General features: G+C 41.6%; 1 protein-coding gene across 1 annotated transcript in view; it reads left to right on the top strand.

The window, feature by feature from the left end:
* DTNA (dystrobrevin alpha) overlaps nt 1-17,656 on the top strand; it is a 297,236-nt gene that overhangs the window by 163,209 nt on the left and 116,371 nt on the right. Inside the window, exon 3 of the mRNA XM_060243836.1 lies at nt 7,130-7,210. Within this exon, the coding sequence (XP_060099819.1) occupies nt 7,130-7,210 (81 nt within the window). The remainder of the gene's footprint in view (nt 1-7,129; nt 7,211-17,656) is intronic.

Raw genomic sequence — 17,656 nt, 5'->3', positions numbered from 1 at the left:
AAATTTTTTATTTTATTTGTGAGGGCTCTACATGTGTGTATGGGCTAGTAGTAGTGGGCAAATATTTCCATGTTATTGTATGTTATTGTATGTATGTTATTGTATGCCCCAACCCTTCAAGCAGATCCTGCAGAAAAGAACAAGTTCTATGCTGATCTACGCAACCTCGTACGGAAGACCCCTACAGAGGACAAGGTGATCATCCTTGGCGACTTCAATGCCAGAGTAGGTAAAGACTCGGAAGCCTGGAAAGGAGTACTTGGCAAACACGGCATTGGCAACTGCAATGACAACGGGCGCCTCCTGCTAGAATTCTGCATGGAGCACCAGCTCACCATCACCAACACTATCTTCCAGCAGAAGAACAGTCTGAAGACAACCTGGATGCACCCACGGTCCAAGCATTGGCACCTTATCGACTACATTCTGGTGCGCCAGAGAGACCTTCGAGATGTCTTACACACCCGAGTAATGCCCAGCGCAGAATGTCATACGGATCATCGTCTTGTACGCTGCAATCTCCATCTTCACTTTAAACCACACCCAGGAGAGGAGGTATCCCTCGGAGGAAGTTTCAGGTTGGCAGCCTCCAGTCAGCCGAAGTTAAAGCTGCCTTCCAGGCAAAACTCCAGTCAAGAATTGAGGACCCCAGTTGCCCCACAGACCCTTCTCCAGAAGCACTCTGGGAACACCTAAAAACTACCGTCCTGCAGATCTCTGAAGAAGTCCTCGGGTTCTCCACAAGGAAGAACAAGGACTGGTTTGATGAGAACAATCAAGAGATCCAAGAATTACTGGCAAAAAAGAGATCTGCCTACCAAGCACATCTTGCTCAGCCCTCCTGTCCTGGGAAAAAAGCAACCTTTCGCGCTGCATGTAGCAACCTCCAGCGCAAGCTTCGAGACATTCAGAACGAGTGGTGGACCAAGCTTGCAGAGAGAACCCAGCTGTGTGCAGACACTGGTGATTTAAGAGGGTTCTACGAAGCCCTGAAGGCAGTATATGGTCCATCATATCAGGCTCAGAGTCCCTTGCATAGTGCAGACGGCCAAGTGCTCCTCACAGACAAGGCATCCATACTGAACCGGTGGTCAGAGTATTTTCAGGTTCTCTTCAGTGCCAACCGCGTAGTTCAAGATTCAGCAATCCACCTCACCCCACTTCAACCGGTGAAAACAGAGTTGGATGAGATCCCCACCCTAGAAGAGACTGTTAAAGCCATCAAGCAACTGAAAAGTGGCAAGGCAGCGGGAGTTGATGGAATTCCACCAGAGATCTGGAAGCATGGGGGCACAGTACTACATAGCTCACTTCACAAAGTACTTGTCACCTGCTGGGAACAAGGCAAATTACCACAGGACTTTCGCGATGCAATCATCATCACCCTATACAAGAACAAAGGGGAAAAGTCAGACTGCTCCAACTACCGGGGGATAACCCTGCTCTCCATCGCAGGCAAAATCCTTGCCAGAATACTCCTGAACAGACTGGTGCCCACCATTGCAGAAGAACTCCTCCCAGAGAGCCAGTGCGGCTTCAGAGCTAACAGGAGCACCACCGACATGGTATTTGTTCTCAGGCAGCTCCAAGAGAAATGCAGGGAACAGAACAAGGCTCTGTATGTGACTTTTGTCGACCTTACCAAAGCTTTCGATACCGTTAGCAGGAAAGGCCTGTGGCAAATCTTGGAACGTTTAGGATGTCCCCCAAGGTTCCTCAGCATGATCATCCAGCTACACGAAGACCAGCGAGGCCAAGTCAGACACTGCAACGACCTCTCGGAGCCCTTCCCAATAGGCACAGGTGTAAAGCAAGGCTGCGTTCTCGCGCCAACTCTCTTTACGATCTTCTTTAGCATGATGCTTCAAAGAGCCGCAGTAGATCTAGATGAGGACGATGGTGTCTACATCCGCTATCGCACCGATGGCAGCCTGTTCAACCTGAGGCGACTAAAGGCACACTCCAAGACAATGGAAAAACTCATCCGAGAGCTACTGTTTGCTGATGATGCTGCACTCGTCTCCCACTCGGTATCAGCTCTGCAGCATATGACGTCCTGCTTTGCAGAGGCTGCCAAGCTATTCGGCCTAGAAGTTAGTCTGAAGAAGACAGAAGTTCTCCACCAGCCTGCACCCCAGGAAGATTATCACCCTCCCTGCATCACTGTGGGTGAATCAGTTCTGAAGACAGTCCAGCAGTTCAGCTACCTGGGGTGCATCATCTCCTCAGATGCCAAGATCGACAAGGAGATTGACAACAGGCTGGCAAAGGCAAACCGTGCATTTGGCCGACTGCACAAAAGAGTGTGGAGCAACAAGCATCTGAAAAAAGGCACAAAGATCAATGTTTACAAAGCGGTTGTGACGACAACCCTCATCTATGGCTCCGAATCGTGGGTTTTATACCGTCATCACCTGCGACTCCTTGAGCGCTTTCATCAGCGCTGCCTCCGCACCATCCTCAACATCCACTGGAGTGACTTTGTGACCAACACTGAAGTCCTCAAGCGGGCAGAGGTTACCAGCATCGAGGCACTGCTGTTGAAGACGCAGCTGCGCTGGGCAGGGCATATTTCAAGGATGGAAAACCACCGCCTTCCCAAGATTGCCCTGTATGGCGAACTCTCCACCGGCCATCGAAATAGAGGGGCACCAAAGAAGAGGTACAAGGACTCCTTGAAGAAATCCCTTAGCACCTGTCACATCAACCATCACCAGTGGTCTGACCTAGCCTCAGATCGCAAAGCATGGAGGCACACCATCCACCAGGCTGTCTCTTCCTTTGAGAACGCACGCATAGCTGGTCTTGAGGACAAAAGGAGATTGAGGAAGAATCGCACTGCTACAGCACCAACCCTAAATCAGACCTTTCCCTGCAGCCGCTGTGGCCGGACCTGCCTGTCCCACATTGGTCTTGTCAGCCACCAGCGAGCCTGCAGCAAACGTGGACTATTGCACCCTTCTTAAATCTTCGTTCGCGAAGCCAAGCCGAGAGAGATTGCAAGCATTCCTCTCAACCACTTAAAAATGAAGAGGAAGTGCTAGGGTCTGAACCTGGAATTCCCTGTGTTCAAAGAAAATGCTCTGCAATCATGGCTCATCCTGCTAGGTTTAATTATGAAAAAGGCTTAATTATGAAAAATCAAAAATCCTGGTTTTTTCAAAGAGCTGGTCTATGTAAATGGTGCATTGGTACAGAAGAAATTGAACAAGTGAAGGCTTACAAGTATTTGGGAATCACCTTTAATTACAACCTTAGATGGCCAATGCATCATAATAGAGCTGTAAGTCTAGTAAGATGTTCTCTGGCACAAATTAAAATGTTCTATTTCTTAGGCGGTAACCAGTTCATTCCAGCAACTGAAAATTTACAATGCTAAAGTCCTCCCTCAGTTGCTATATGGCAGTTGCTATATGGCATGGCCAGTGGCTGGGGCTGATGGGAGTTGTAGGCAAAAAACATCTGGGGAGCTACCGTTGGCCACCCCTGCTATATGGAATACCTTTGTGGATTGAAGCCTTTAGTCTCTGAGTGGAGAATGTGCAATCATCATTCTGCAGTCAGATTTTAGGTTCTCCCAAATGTGTCCCCTACTCATCCATTTGTGCAGAGCTAGGTTTACACCTTCTAGAAACCAGAGCCTGGATTATGGCTTTTAAGTTCTGGTTAAAAATTCATTTCAGAATGGATTCAGGAAGTTTATTATGCAACTTGATGAAAGACAGGCATAGCGTTACTTGGCTCTCTATATTTACCCATAAACTACAAAAACTTGGTATTGAGGTGGACACTCTTTTCTTATGTGGTGAATTGTATATCTTAAGAATAATCCAACTAAGGTTTATGGATCACGAATACCAAAAAGTGTTCCCCTCACATTTCCTGGTTTGCTCTGCAGCCAATCTAGGTATACCCCAAAGACATGGGAAGCTATCCCATTATTTTTTTTTACTTTAGACTCCCTATTCCATCATCAGACTTTTACTTTGGCACGTTTAAATGCCTTCCCATCAACAGTTCTCTATGGTAGGTTTAGACAGATACCTCTCCAAAATATATTATGTCCATGTGAACTAGGAGTCCTTGATTCTATATCCCATATTATTTTAGAATGTCCTCTCCTGGCCTCAGAATGTAGATAATATTTAGCTGAATATCTCCAACACAATGTATTTACTAAAAGGAAAATTCTATCCTACCTTTTTAGAAGATGTTAATCCCCACATTACTAAATGTGTTGCAAACTTCTTAGTAGAAGCCTATAAAATTAAATCTAGGCATACTACTGTATTTTAATTGCTGGGTATCTACTCTTGATTAGTATTATTGGCTGCTATTTTAATTGATTGTTTATGTATTGTTTTTACTATATTTCAGGCCTTTGTGCCTACTTTTGATTGTGAATCATTATTGCTCTTATGCCAATAAAGGTCTCTGAACTTGAACTTGAGTATTTTGCTTGAAATTTTTTATTTTATTTGTGAGGGCTCTATATGTGTGTATGGGCTAGTAGTAGTGGGCAAAGATTTTCATGTTATTGCAAGCATTCCTGTCAACTGTTTATAAATGAAGAGGAAGTGCTAGGGTCTGACCCTGGAATTCCCTGTGTTCAAAGAAAATGCTCTGCAATCATGGCTCTTCCTGCTAGGTTTTTTAGGACTTGTAGTTTTTACAGCAAAAGGATCCTGAGATAATGCTATGTAACCATTTCCTCTTCCCTGCTGTCCCTTTCATAGGGCATTGAGATACTATGCAATTTTGCCATTTATGACTCTTCACTCTTCGATTCACCCTTGGAATTAAAAAAACCACAGATACAGTTCCTACTAATTTGAGACTGCTTCATTCTATTTATACAATGAACTGTCTATGAATAGCATACCTTTAAATACCTTCTCAGCTGAATATTGTCAAAGTGGTTAAATGATCACTTGCATTATAATAACTAGTAAATAATATAGGATTTGTATATGCATGATTAGCATTTCTGACTGAGTTTAGACAAACGGAACCCTCTACCGTTTTCATCTTGGTGTGTTTTCTGAACCCAGTTGCTGTAATATGAACTCACAAACAAAGTGGGTTTCTGCTGGCTCTGCCCTTGTTGCTGCATTGTTATTTGTCCCACCACTTTACACTTACATTTGTTTGTGTAAGTGTGTACATATATGTGTACCAACAGAATGACATGTAAAGGCATTTGGGGAATATATCATGAGTCAACTAGATGAGACGGAAACACTTCCAATTGTTTAATTATGGAACTGACCCAGTTGCTTAGAATGGGCAAGGGCCTGATTTAACAGCCAACTGGACATTTAAGTAAAATCTACAGAACTCTTCCCTCCACTACCCCTGCTTATCTCCTTTGCAGTTTCTCTCTCTTTGCTCTATCACCAGCCCAGCTCCTGCAGTAGAAAGTTACTTTGGCTGGGTAAAATGTTCTTGGGTAGAGGAGCTGCATGGCAGTACCTGTCAGATGCAGGGGAGGTTCAGTATCACTCATTTGCATGCTCTTTTTATTGCTAAAATTGGAATCCCCTTTCTTTGTGATTCAGGCATATCCATGAGCCACCATCACATCTAGTGTGGCCTGTGATTGCCAGTTAGGCAAAGCTTGTAAGGAAAGAAAACTACAACTGCATCCAACTGCCACAAACCACTTCATAATGTGCACACCCCCAGCTGTTGCTGTGCTTATTTCCTCTCTCTTCTTCTCACATGTGAAGCACAGTAGAAGGCTTCCAGAGTTTAGAATTCATGAATCAAGCTCTGGTTAGCCATGATGTCAAAATGTCAGTGCCTGGACCAGTTGGAAATTCATTTGCTTTGCAAAAATTGTGAATGTTTAGAGGGATTTAATGAGGCAAATGAATACAGTCATAATTCCTGCTATAAACTTTAAACACTTAATTTGAATGTTAAAAATGTGAGTATTCAATCACGCATTTGTAATTTAGTAGGAGAAGCAGAAGGAAATTTGAACATTTCTGGTTATTGTGGAAGCCAGAAAGAAACTTGATCAGAAGTAACTACTTTAAGGGCCAATGTGATGTAGCCATGGGGCCAATTCGTGGCCACCAACACTATTTTAGATGGAAATTTAGCCATTTTTTAAATTGCCACATCTGATTTCAGCTCTTTAACAAGCTTGGGTGGTGGGGATGATTGCCTGCTTCCACTATGCTGCAGCAATTTTAAAACAGCTAAATTTTAATTTTTTTTTCTGTTAGCAGACTTATATCTAAAATAAATTTGTTGTTTGAATATATAACAGTACCTGATTCTGACTAACTTATCAGTCAAGGCTATTTATTGTACACTTTGGAGTTTGAATATTAAAATTAAACCAGGTTTCTCTTGGTATTGGAGTTCAGCCATTTTGTCTTTTAGCTTGTGGTTTGATGAGGTTGTTTTTCAGCATGACAGATAGGGTTGCCAAGTCCAATTCAAGAAATATCTGGGGACTTTGGGGGTGGAGCCAGGAGACATTAGGGGTGGAGCCAAGATCAAGGCTGTGACAAGCATAATTGAACTCCAAAGGGAGTTCTGGCCATCACATTTAAAGGGACGGCACACCTTTTCAATTCCTTCCTTCCATAGGAAATAATAAAGGATAGGGGCACCTTTTTTGGGGCTCATAGAATTGGACCCCCTGGTCCAATCCTTTTGAAACTTGGCGGGTATTTTGGGGAGAGGCACTAGATGCTATAATGAAAATTTGGTGCCTCTACCCCAAAAAACAAGGGGCCCCCCATAGCCCCAGATACCCGCGTATCAATTCTCCATGATTTTTTATGGGAATAAATCTCCATAGGGAATAATAGAGTTCCCAGCAGACATTTCCCTCCCCTCCCCCCGCTTTCTGACGACCCTGAAGCGGGGGGAGGGCCTCCAACCCGGGGGATCCCCTGCCCCCACCTGGGGATTGGCAACCCTACTGACAGATGCAAACAGCTTAGTCTGTTTGTTTGTTAAACTATTTTAACTTTGCTGTCTCTCCATTGTCTCTAGCTAGAAAAGATAACCTTGAAAATGTTCAAGAGAGCATTTCTTTGTACTCTCCCTTGTATATGCAACATATATGCATAAACTGCAAACATCACAGAGTATTATTCTCTGCTATTAGGGGCTCAAGATCTGGATCGCATCCGTTTATCCACCTACAGAACTGCATGCAAGCTTAGATTCGTACAGAAGAAATGTAATTGTAAGTATACCAGTGGTTAATTTCTATTACCATCATTAATCTTCCAACATAGAATTGTGTGTGTTCCCCAGTTGAAATGCAAATGGGAATTTATTTTAATACACATCCAGGAGATGCTAATAAGAACACCTGCCTCTCCAGAAGAGCATGATATTCCACTATTACTAATTACACTTAAATGTTTAAATGCTGAAATATTAAAATGCAGATGGGGGTTGGAAAGGGTAGAGTTTTCTTGTCACACTTTCTAAGAAATTATTTTCCCATCCACTTTTCTCTTAGCACAATTATGAGATGCACCATAAAATCAAAAGACACAGCTTTCTAATTTGGGTTTTTATCACTTTTTATGTTTGTTCATTTTACTTCTACAATTATCTTGTACAGTTGGGTAGATTTTATTTTAAGAATCTGCCTTCCTGAAACATTTAGGTTTGCCTTCAAAATTCCCACTGTTAGAATGATAAACAATTAGCAAGTTTTAATCTGCAAATAATGCGTTATATAAGCAGCCCCTAATAAAGCTACTGGCATCTGAATTTGTTAGCAGAATTTATGATGGATAATTATATGTGTATGTGGATTGTATAAAGATTTCCTAATGGATTCGATGCACTGTTTTCTTGAGGTCCATTTTTATGGTTAAAAGACACAACATTTCCATTCCATAGAAGGATGGAAGGTACACACGAGGCAAAGTCACTGAACCTGAAATGTTCTCTGCTCACTTTTGCTCTCAGTTAACACCCAGTGCAACAGCACTGAGGAATTTTATGCTAATATAGCTATAATAGTGTTCTATATGAGACAAATTTGTCCAATCTGTCCTGCTGTGATATCTTTTAGAGACAGTCTTGTTATAACAGGCAGCATCTGTTTATAAAATATGGAGTCTGGCTGTGGAATTGGAAAATGCATTTTGTATAATCGACATGTGAGTTAATCCAGTCTGATCCTTCTGCAGACATATCTCCTCTACATGTAGTGCTTGTTCTATAGAATATTATACTGTACAACTTTATTAGTGATAGTTGGTTTTGCCACTGGATTGATGAACTGGATTAGTATCTTGGGTTGACTTGCCTTACAAATGCAATGTCACATGTGATGTTTGATTAGTGCAATAGTTCATGTACTGGCATCTGCACTCTTGTTGATATTGTCAGGGTGTCATATCTGCAGTCCTATCCCTTATTTTGAGCATAAGCCTCACTGATTGCCATGTACTGTACCTGTGTTTACATGTGCAGACTTTGGCAGAGTATTGTAACCTAAACAATGAAGAAGCAGCATTGCCTTCAACTCCATTTAGAAGGAGAATTTATCCTCAGCAGACAATAAAGAAATGTTCAGTCCTTTAACAGCTTCCTTGTATTAGGTTCTAACCGTTTTTATAAATCCAGGTTTATTCATAACTAGCTTCCCATTCATATCTTTCTAATTCTGGGAGTCTTAATAAGCCTGGCTTTGATCAGGATATCAATAACAAGTGCACAAAACTTGAACTTTCCAAGTAAATTTGCTGTGCTTTACTAAATGTTGCTGCAGTTCCTTCTAGCATCCACCTGCCTACCATCAGAATCTGGCATACCACAACTGTTACCGCATGCAGTATTGAAAACAGCAATCAATGCAACTTACTTTTACAATGCAATTTATGTTCTTTACTTGTAAACAGTTGCCACCACGAGTACAACTTGCAAAGCAAGCAAACCACTTTCAAAATGCTTGCTATGATAATTCTCAGTATTTGAGTCTTGATGACGACATGCACTCCAGGTTTTCCTCAATTTGCATGTTCCAATATGATCTTCATCTAGGTCACCTTATTCTAAACTGTAACTAAACAATTACACTCTATTTTAACAATGTGCTATAAAGCCAACACAACCTGTGGTGGCAACTGTTTACTAGTAAAGAACATAAATTGCATTGTAAAGTAAGTTGCATTTTGTGGTTTGCCAAACCTGTACTGTGAGATTTCTGTGTCTGTCTACCATCAGGATCTAACTGCTTTGGTTTTGGAGCTATGCTCTGCCTTCATTAGCATCTTCCTTGCCAAGAAATAAATACCTCTATCCAAATTAATAGTGCAGTTGTAAGCAAAGGTACGTCCTTCTGAGTCATCTGTGACTTCAGTGGGCTAAGGAGGATGTATAACATTGGATGTCACCCTCCATCACTCAGACCATGTGATGTCACTCATCCTTACAGCTTCCAATCCACTTCTGATTTCAACACAAATAACTTTACATCTCTTTAAAGAGCTTTCCAGTCCTTTTTTTCTCATTCTGCCTGGCAGCTGTCTTCTATTCTCCAAATCTACCACCTTCAGTCACCCAAAGACCTCTTGCTCTCCATTGCGACTGGACTTTCTTCTCCCTTTCTGCTTTCTCTGCATAGAACACCTTCCTTGAAAGTGTTCACCATAGACTCTTCATCCAAATCCATCCTCAAACCTCACCTTTTCTATGAGGCAACTGAATCCTAGTTCTTAGTTATTACACAGGTTTTAATTATGCCCAGTTGCATTTGCCCAAATGTATTCTTTGCTGCCCTTGTCTCTCCCTCCCCTTTCCTTTCTGCTGCTGTTTTCTCCAGTTGTCTGTTTTAGATTATAAACTTTCTGAAAGCAGGTACCAGTATATTTTTATATTATTATTATTACTATTATTATTTGCTTGAAGTACTGTGTACAGCTTCATATACATAGACTGTGTTGTAAGAGTAAATAAATAATAAAACCCTCCCTATCATTGTATGTGGGTGTGTATGTGTATACACACTCGTATAAAATCAACACGAGGTGCAGAGTACTGACAGTGACTTTCTCATGGATCTCACCACTGCAGAAGGAAAGAATAAATAGATGTCACTTGCAATTGTGAAAACACATGTTGAAGCTCTTGCGGAGAAAAATGAGAATCCCCTACCCTACTTTAGAGGCTGAGATAGTGCAAACATGAAAATAATAAAGGGCAGAATTGACCCCAAAATGGAGAGGCCCAAGTGCCTGCTGTACCAGGTGGAATCACAGTAGGTTCTCAAGAATTCAGAAATTGCAGAAATACACAGATCAGAGCCATACTCCATTTAAATTATTTTATTTACTTGACACACTATAGCTTTTCATGTTTTTGTATAGCAAGTACAAAAATATAATATATAAAAACTCAGATGAACGATCGTCTTCACACATGCACTGTCTCATTCTGGGCCTTGATATCAGCAGCAGTAGTACTTCCACCACCAGAACATAACATACTGTAATCAAAACTCTGTTATGCAATTAAACATTACTGTACAGCTGAGAAATTACTGCCATCCTTGGTGGCCTTTTTGCAGAGCATTGTGTGATTATTCTGCAGTGCCAGCTATATGAAAAGCAGAGACTGCTGATTTCTCTGGATCAGAATAAACATTGGCAGTTGAAAGCCATGAATTTAGAGCCAGGCTGATTATTCTAATGTGGGGTTTAATTAGAACAGACAAACCGGGAGTTCATATCCCTGATGGCTTTTAATTTGGCACCTTGGGGGTTTCCAGTGTTTTCTTTTGCACTTTTGTTTTCTTTTAGATGATAGACTTTTTGCTGTGTCTGGTCTGCAATATAATACAGCTGTTTTGATGAGGATGGAGTTGGGCTATCACTGACCATAATGGTGACCTTGTTAACTTCCGTGCCCACCCCCCTCTAATCTTCCTCTTCCACATATTTCAGTTCAAATAGTCAGAGCTCAGAGGCATGAAGGCTAGTCAGCTTCAGCTGCTCGCATGCCTCTGGGCTACTTTCTCTTCTGGCTGTCACTTTACATTAGGCTTATGTCCCACCCAGTTTAACACACAATATTTTCACATCTGTAAATTAAATGCAACTGTTATTAAAGACATACTTGCCTCGAATATTTTTAAATACATCGCACTCTCGGGCAGCCTCACATCAGAGGCTAGTCAGTCATCAAGCAACAGCAAAACCAGGCAGTCTGAGCATCAAAGAATGGTGCCAGAGTGAAATCTCAGTGGCTCTGCAGGCCTTACTGCTTAACACTCTTCCATCTTCTGTCTTTAGTTTCCACAGATACCTTACAAAAAGGGTGTCATATCTGCAGTCTTATCCCTTATTTTGCTCTTCAACTTGTATTGTTAGTAAAAAGTTCCAGTCGAAATAAACGAGTGCAAACTGAACTGTAAAACGTGGCTGGAAAGGTTCCAGGTGCCTAGAAATTTGGTACAAGCACTGAAATATCTGAATTTTTTTTCAGGCCTGTATCAACCTGGTGCATAAAATTTTATCCTGCTGCCTTTTTAAAAGTTTCAGGACTGAACAGGGACATAGCTATACAAGCATTTCCATGGAGGTGAGCAGATTCCATAAAGAAACAAGCAGGTTGTATGGCATCTAACAGGTGTTGTGTTCACACCCAGCAGCCTCCCTTGGACAGCTTTATAGCCATATTCTTAATTGTCCAGCATTCAGCCAGCTACTCAGGAATGATCCTGCAATAATTCATCTTCATTATCAACAAGCACCTGGTATAGGGCCAGGTGTTGTGCACTTTGCCGTTTCTTCCATTCTAAGGGTGTAGGTCGGGGGTGGGGAACCTCCTTCCCGAGGGTCATATGTGGCCCTCGAGGTCACTTGGTGTGGCCCTCTGGAATTGCTGGGCCAAACCGAGCCATGTGGCAGCCTCCCTGGGGCCTGGCTAGCCAGTGAGGATCGTGGGGCCCAGCTGCACTGTGCAGCAGCCTCCCCAAAGCCAGGCAGGGATCACAGGGCCCAGATGTACTGTGCAGCAACCTCCCTGGTACCTGGCTGGCCAGCCAGAATTGCTGCAGGTCCTGGAAAAGTTACTGTCACAGTTCAGGTAAGTTTCCCCCTCATTTCTTTATTTCCCTTTCTTTCCATTTCTTCCCCCCATTTCTTTGTTCTCCTTTATTTCCATTTCTTTATTTATTGATTATCCCAGATGGTGTGGCCTAATAGGCTAATGAGTGCATGACCTAATATGCTAATATTAGGGGATGTGGTCTAATATGCTACTGAGTTCCTGCTGGGCTTTTTCTACAAAAAAGCCCTGAACCCATGCATTTGCCTAGGGCAGCAGGCTGTGTGTACACCAGATTAGGCTCTCCCCACATGACTTCAAATAGAAAAACAATTATTTGCATTAATTTTACTGGCCTGAATTATTCTCCCTTGGCAGAGCACTGTTTTTAAAGGTGATAATTTTTTTGTGGCCCGTGAATGATGTTATAAATATCCATATGGCCCTTGGCAGAAAAAGGGTTCCCCACCCCTGGTGTAGGTGATACTGGAGGGCTTGGAATAGCCAACTAACTTTCACCAACTAAGCCAGGGATGAAAGATGGTGCTGGCTCTGCAACAGCTGTTGGCTGTAAATCCTGACAAGCCTGCAGTTCATTTTCCTGCTAGCTGGTTTCTGTTACCTCTGGGCTGGCTACACAGGGCTCCTCTTCCTCTGAGGAGACCTCACTATTGCTGAGCTTTGGTTGACTCATGACATTCCCACTGAATTCAGTATCACCTGTGGCCAAACTAGACATTACATTCTCCATAAGTTGGATCAGAGTTTCTCAGCCTATTCTATCAACAGACATGATGGTGGGGAACTAATGTTCCTGAGCACTGTGGGTCCTGGTTCAGCTTGGGAGTGCAGCATAGTGAAAACAGGAGCTCCAGCCTTCCCCCGTGCCATTTTCTTGAGTAGAAATGACCATGAGTTGGCATATCTGCCCCACTATGGGGCTTCACATGCTGCAGTCAGTGGAGCAAATAGAGCCATTGTGGCTTGGGGAAATGGTGGTTGTGAGGAAGTCTGTAGCTGCTCCCCACCACCACACACTCCTGAGCCAAATTACGTCCCAGAATGCATGAGAACGTTAATTCTCAGTGTCACATCTGTCTGTCTATTAAATGGGCCATGGAGCCCCAGTCTGACTCATGGCAGACATAACATCTAGTTTAGCCCTTACTGTTACAGGAACAGGCTATGTATCTACTTTTGCAGAGTCTCTGTTTGTTTGGGGGGGGGGGTTTTTTGGGGGGGGGGTTGCAAGTAAAGAGAAGTGAAAACAATGAAATCTTTTAAAAAAGTCATATGTATTCATTCTAACTTTCATAGGCTAAAGGTTTAATTCCAACATTTGTGCTATAACTGTATTTCACTTGAATACATTTTTAAAGATTTGAAGCAGCAACATTGAGATGAACTGTCAATAAATTAGTTCAACTGCAAAAATATAACTGTTCTTTTAAACTCAACACCATATGCTTTTCTGGATGGCAATAATACTGCATAGTTTTCATTTTTTACCTTTGGTAATGGACCTGTTAGAAAGACTCGTAATATGGAGAAAATAGTTCAAACGCACATTTGCCATCCTGGAAACAAATAACTTGGAAGTGCCCCAAATGTGAATTCAAACCCCTTTCTTCATACTTAAAATATTACAACTTTCTTTACTTTTAAGTTCTGGTATATGTGAATTACTAGAATAATTCCTCTAGTATGTACTTTGCTTGGAGTAGCTTTCAACTAGACTACTGAGGTGCCATCCTAATCTTTGCAGCTTTTATTTGTCCTATCTCTTATACCTCACTTTTGTTTCTGTCAAATAATCTATCATTTTCTTCTTTTCCTTTAACGTGCACTTGACTTCAATCTGCAAATAATTTTCAAAGCTTGCAAATTTTAAAAAAGGGATTTCAAACAAGTGCGCATATATGCAGACACTGAGGGGTTTGGGGAACACTGTATACAATTGCTTATGCCACTTTCCAGCAGACTATAAATACATAAATGTCAGTGGGTATTATATTTTACCCCATTTCTTTCTCATTTTTCTAGTTTACTTTCTTTTCTATCATTGCTGTTGGCTTAGTATTCTTTGTGTTAACTTGAGCTTTTTCGCTTTTCTTTAGCCTGTTATGATTATCTGGTGCATTTGTGTTAGTGTTCAATATAAAAATTTGCTGAGATGCTTCTGTGGCAATAAAAGGTAGATTTTTGTATTAGTCAATAAATGGAGATGGGTAAAGAATCAGCACATCACAGTTGTACAACTAAAAGAAACATATCAAGCAGCCAAAATAATGTAAATTCAGAAAGAGAATATGTAGTAGCCAAATAAGTTTTATGACAAAAGCTTAAACTTCCCCCAAACCTAATAAATGCTAGCATGATTACATGAAAATCCAATTGATTTTAAGGGACATCTTCAAATAAGTATAGAGTCATGGTCTTAAGTTGGGGCCCCACAAGACTTCTGGTATAGGGGAAATCCCATCCCCCGACTGGTCCTCTCTTCCTCCAGCTGCTTCTTTCTGCCCCCTTGCCTTTTGCTCTATTGCCCTTCTATTCCTCTTCCTTGCTTGATTACCCACACACCTGCATCATCATCAGGTCCTCCCTTCCATACTGCTTGTAGTGTCATTGCTGGTTCTGTTGCTGGTTTGGCCACCTCTGTTCCCCATTGTCTCATAGACCCACCCACCTGTGCTGCCACCAGCTCTTCCCTTCTCTTCTACCGCCTCTACACCTGCTGCTGCCTACTTGGCTTGGCCAGCCCTCCTTTTCCACCTGGGTTGGTTTCTTGGATAGCTGGAACTTGTCCTTGCTCCTGTTTCCTAACCTTTTCATTTCTTCACATCTCCTGCTGCTGTTTACTATTGATTGGGTTGCTAAACACCTCTCCAAATGGCAGGCAATGCTTTCTCCCCTCATAAGTTGGGGTTGGGTTTTTTAAAAGTCCCCTTACTTTTGTTCATTTTCAGATTTTTCTGCAAACCTGGGGGCTCCCTCAGATCTATAGAAAGCTTTCTTTATCTGAACATAGTCCTAATCTACAGATTTAAGGATCTATATCAGGGGCCATGTTCAGAATAAAATATAACAAGTAGAGACCTGCAACAGCTTGAGGAGAGGAATCTCATTTTCCTCTTCCTCACTATGTTCTCTTCCCCTTCCCTTGCAGTCCCCATAGCCTTTCTCCTTCTTCTTTCTTTCCTTCCTGCCCACTAGACAGCCAAGTGTTATCTGACCTGCTGTCTTCAGCTTTCCCTCCTTTTCTCCTCAGGCAGCTGGGGAACCTCTAGCTGAGTTATGTGATGCCAGCCTCTGGGATCAGTTGTGTGGTGCCAGCTGCGAGACCCAGGCCCAGTAATGCTGTTGGGTAACTGCAAGGGCTCCTGCCCACAATACTTCATTCATTCTGCCTATCCCTATGTAGAAAACACCATTGAAACTCAGTATTCCTCTTGTTTAGATTCATTTTTTCCCTTTCACTTGGTACTAATTTTCATGCTTTGTATTCATACTCTTTCCTCAGCCTGAATTATGGGTTTTGTTTACATTTTTTCTTAAACATTGAACTGCATGCTTGTTCATAAAAGCTCAAAAACAATTTTTTTCAGTAGTCATAATGAAAGGAGAAACCATGAAAGAGGTTCAAGAAGCATCTAGGTTCTGAGGTTGTTTGCAGCAGTCTTAGCAAAACAGAACAATTTTTTGAAAAAAAACAACTTTTGTTCTGGCTGTGTGTGTTCTGGCAGCAGAGTTGCTTTCTTAACAGAAGAACCCTTCCTCAGTGTGAACTTTGCTTCATGGAAAAGCTCCTTCCATCAGAGGAATTCATCTTTACTAGCAGAACTGATCCCCAGGATCTATCCCATTATAATTAAAGCAGCAAATAACTTGCTTTTATTTCAGTGTACTGACTTTGTGTTGAATTCTAGAACATTTTGTTGTGTTTCTGAGGAAAATTATAAACCATTGCTCTCATGAACCATCTTCTCCAATCTCAGGCCTTGAATCAAGGGACAAAGCAGTGTTTGTGGTCTAATATGGCCTAATATTCTTTCTGTAGACTTCACATCTAAGATGTCTTGCTTACCTGACATTCAGTGTGCAAACCCCATAGCAAACAGACAGAGGCACTCCAGACCCATAAATCACAAAAGGCATGAAACTTGAGGCAATATACGCTCATGCTCCAATGACACTATTATGCTAAAGTCTTCTGGATTCCATAATAGTTCAATGCTCTTTTTTAATTTGAGAGTGTTTAAAGTTCTATGCATATGTTGCTTTAGTAATCTTTACACCAGTCTTGTGAGGTAAGATGTTGCTTGTGTATCTGTATGTGAGACTGTCAGTGAGATGGTGGCTTTCAAAGGCTACCTCACGATCATTGCTGAAGTGAGATTTGAACCAGGCAGGAACTCTAAAGTTTTAGGGTCCGAACTGCTGCATTTCATTGGTTGATACTACCAGGAGCCCAGCCTTGTGACACAAGAAATAAAACTCAGAATACAATCGCATCCAACATTGGAGAGTTCAGCTATTCCAATGATAATTTTCAATTATTATTTTTCTTCTTTCACTTCATAGATTGTTTAATATACATGGGTGCTCAAAAATAGAGTGGATGGCTCTGTATGCAAAAATTCATGCAGATGCATAGATATCATTTATTTTGTGACAGAGCAGCTGACATCCATAGATTTTGGCTTATTTTAATATAAGGACACCACATAGTTAATATATAAAAGCATGTGTGTATGTAGCACTTACTAAAATATGCACAGTGCCATCTAGTGGTTGTCGTAATGTCATTTATAGACCTGCTATAATTTGTATTACCTTGTTTTGGGGGAAGTAATTCAGTGTATATGTTACCATAATAAAATTTTCCCTCTTTAAAGTGGTTTTGCTTATATGTAGCATGAACTTTCTCCTGCAGAGCTTGTCATTCTATTGCATTTATGTCCTGTCATTCCTCCAAGGAACTTGGGATAGCATACATGGTTCTTCCCTCTCCACTAAATCTTCACAGCAGCAATGTGAGGTTGGTTAAACTGAGAGACTGATGTGAGGTCTCCCACAGACCTTCAAGGCGTGATGCGGATTTAAATCGGGATCTCCCCAGCCTTTGCCTGATTAGCTGCTATTTCATACTGGCTCGCTACACTTGACAGCTGTACCCTTCATACTTTCCATCAATTAATCTTGGTCAGAAATTAAACTGACAGGTATGCAATTTCCTGATTCCTCTCCCCAATCCCTTTTTAAAAGTTGGCTATTAAAAATGGGTAATTGTCCAACCTTCAGGTAAGGAAGCTCATTTTAGTGATATTACATATTTTAGCTTACAAATTCACATTTGAGTTCTTTAAGAAATCTTGAATGATTGCTATCTGGCCCCAGTGATTTACTGTTTAATTTATGTTATTATTGTCTTCAGAGATGTTTAAAGAAATTGTTATTTATGTAGCACTTTTCAGTGTACAAAGACACATTAGGAAGATCCATGCATACAGGAAGAAATGTCCTTGAAGTTTTCTGTTCCTGCCATTATGTGCATGGCTAAAATAGACAAACCACTTTCAAACTGAAAAGCAGCTTACTTGTTCAGCCATGCAAGCTG

The sequence above is a fragment of the Heteronotia binoei genome, chromosome 7, assembly GCF_032191835.1.
Source record: "Heteronotia binoei isolate CCM8104 ecotype False Entrance Well chromosome 7, APGP_CSIRO_Hbin_v1, whole genome shotgun sequence".
In the NCBI taxonomy this organism is placed as follows: domain Eukaryota; kingdom Metazoa; phylum Chordata; class Lepidosauria; order Squamata; family Gekkonidae; genus Heteronotia; species Heteronotia binoei.
This window is presented reverse-complemented; position numbering and strand designations above follow the sequence as displayed.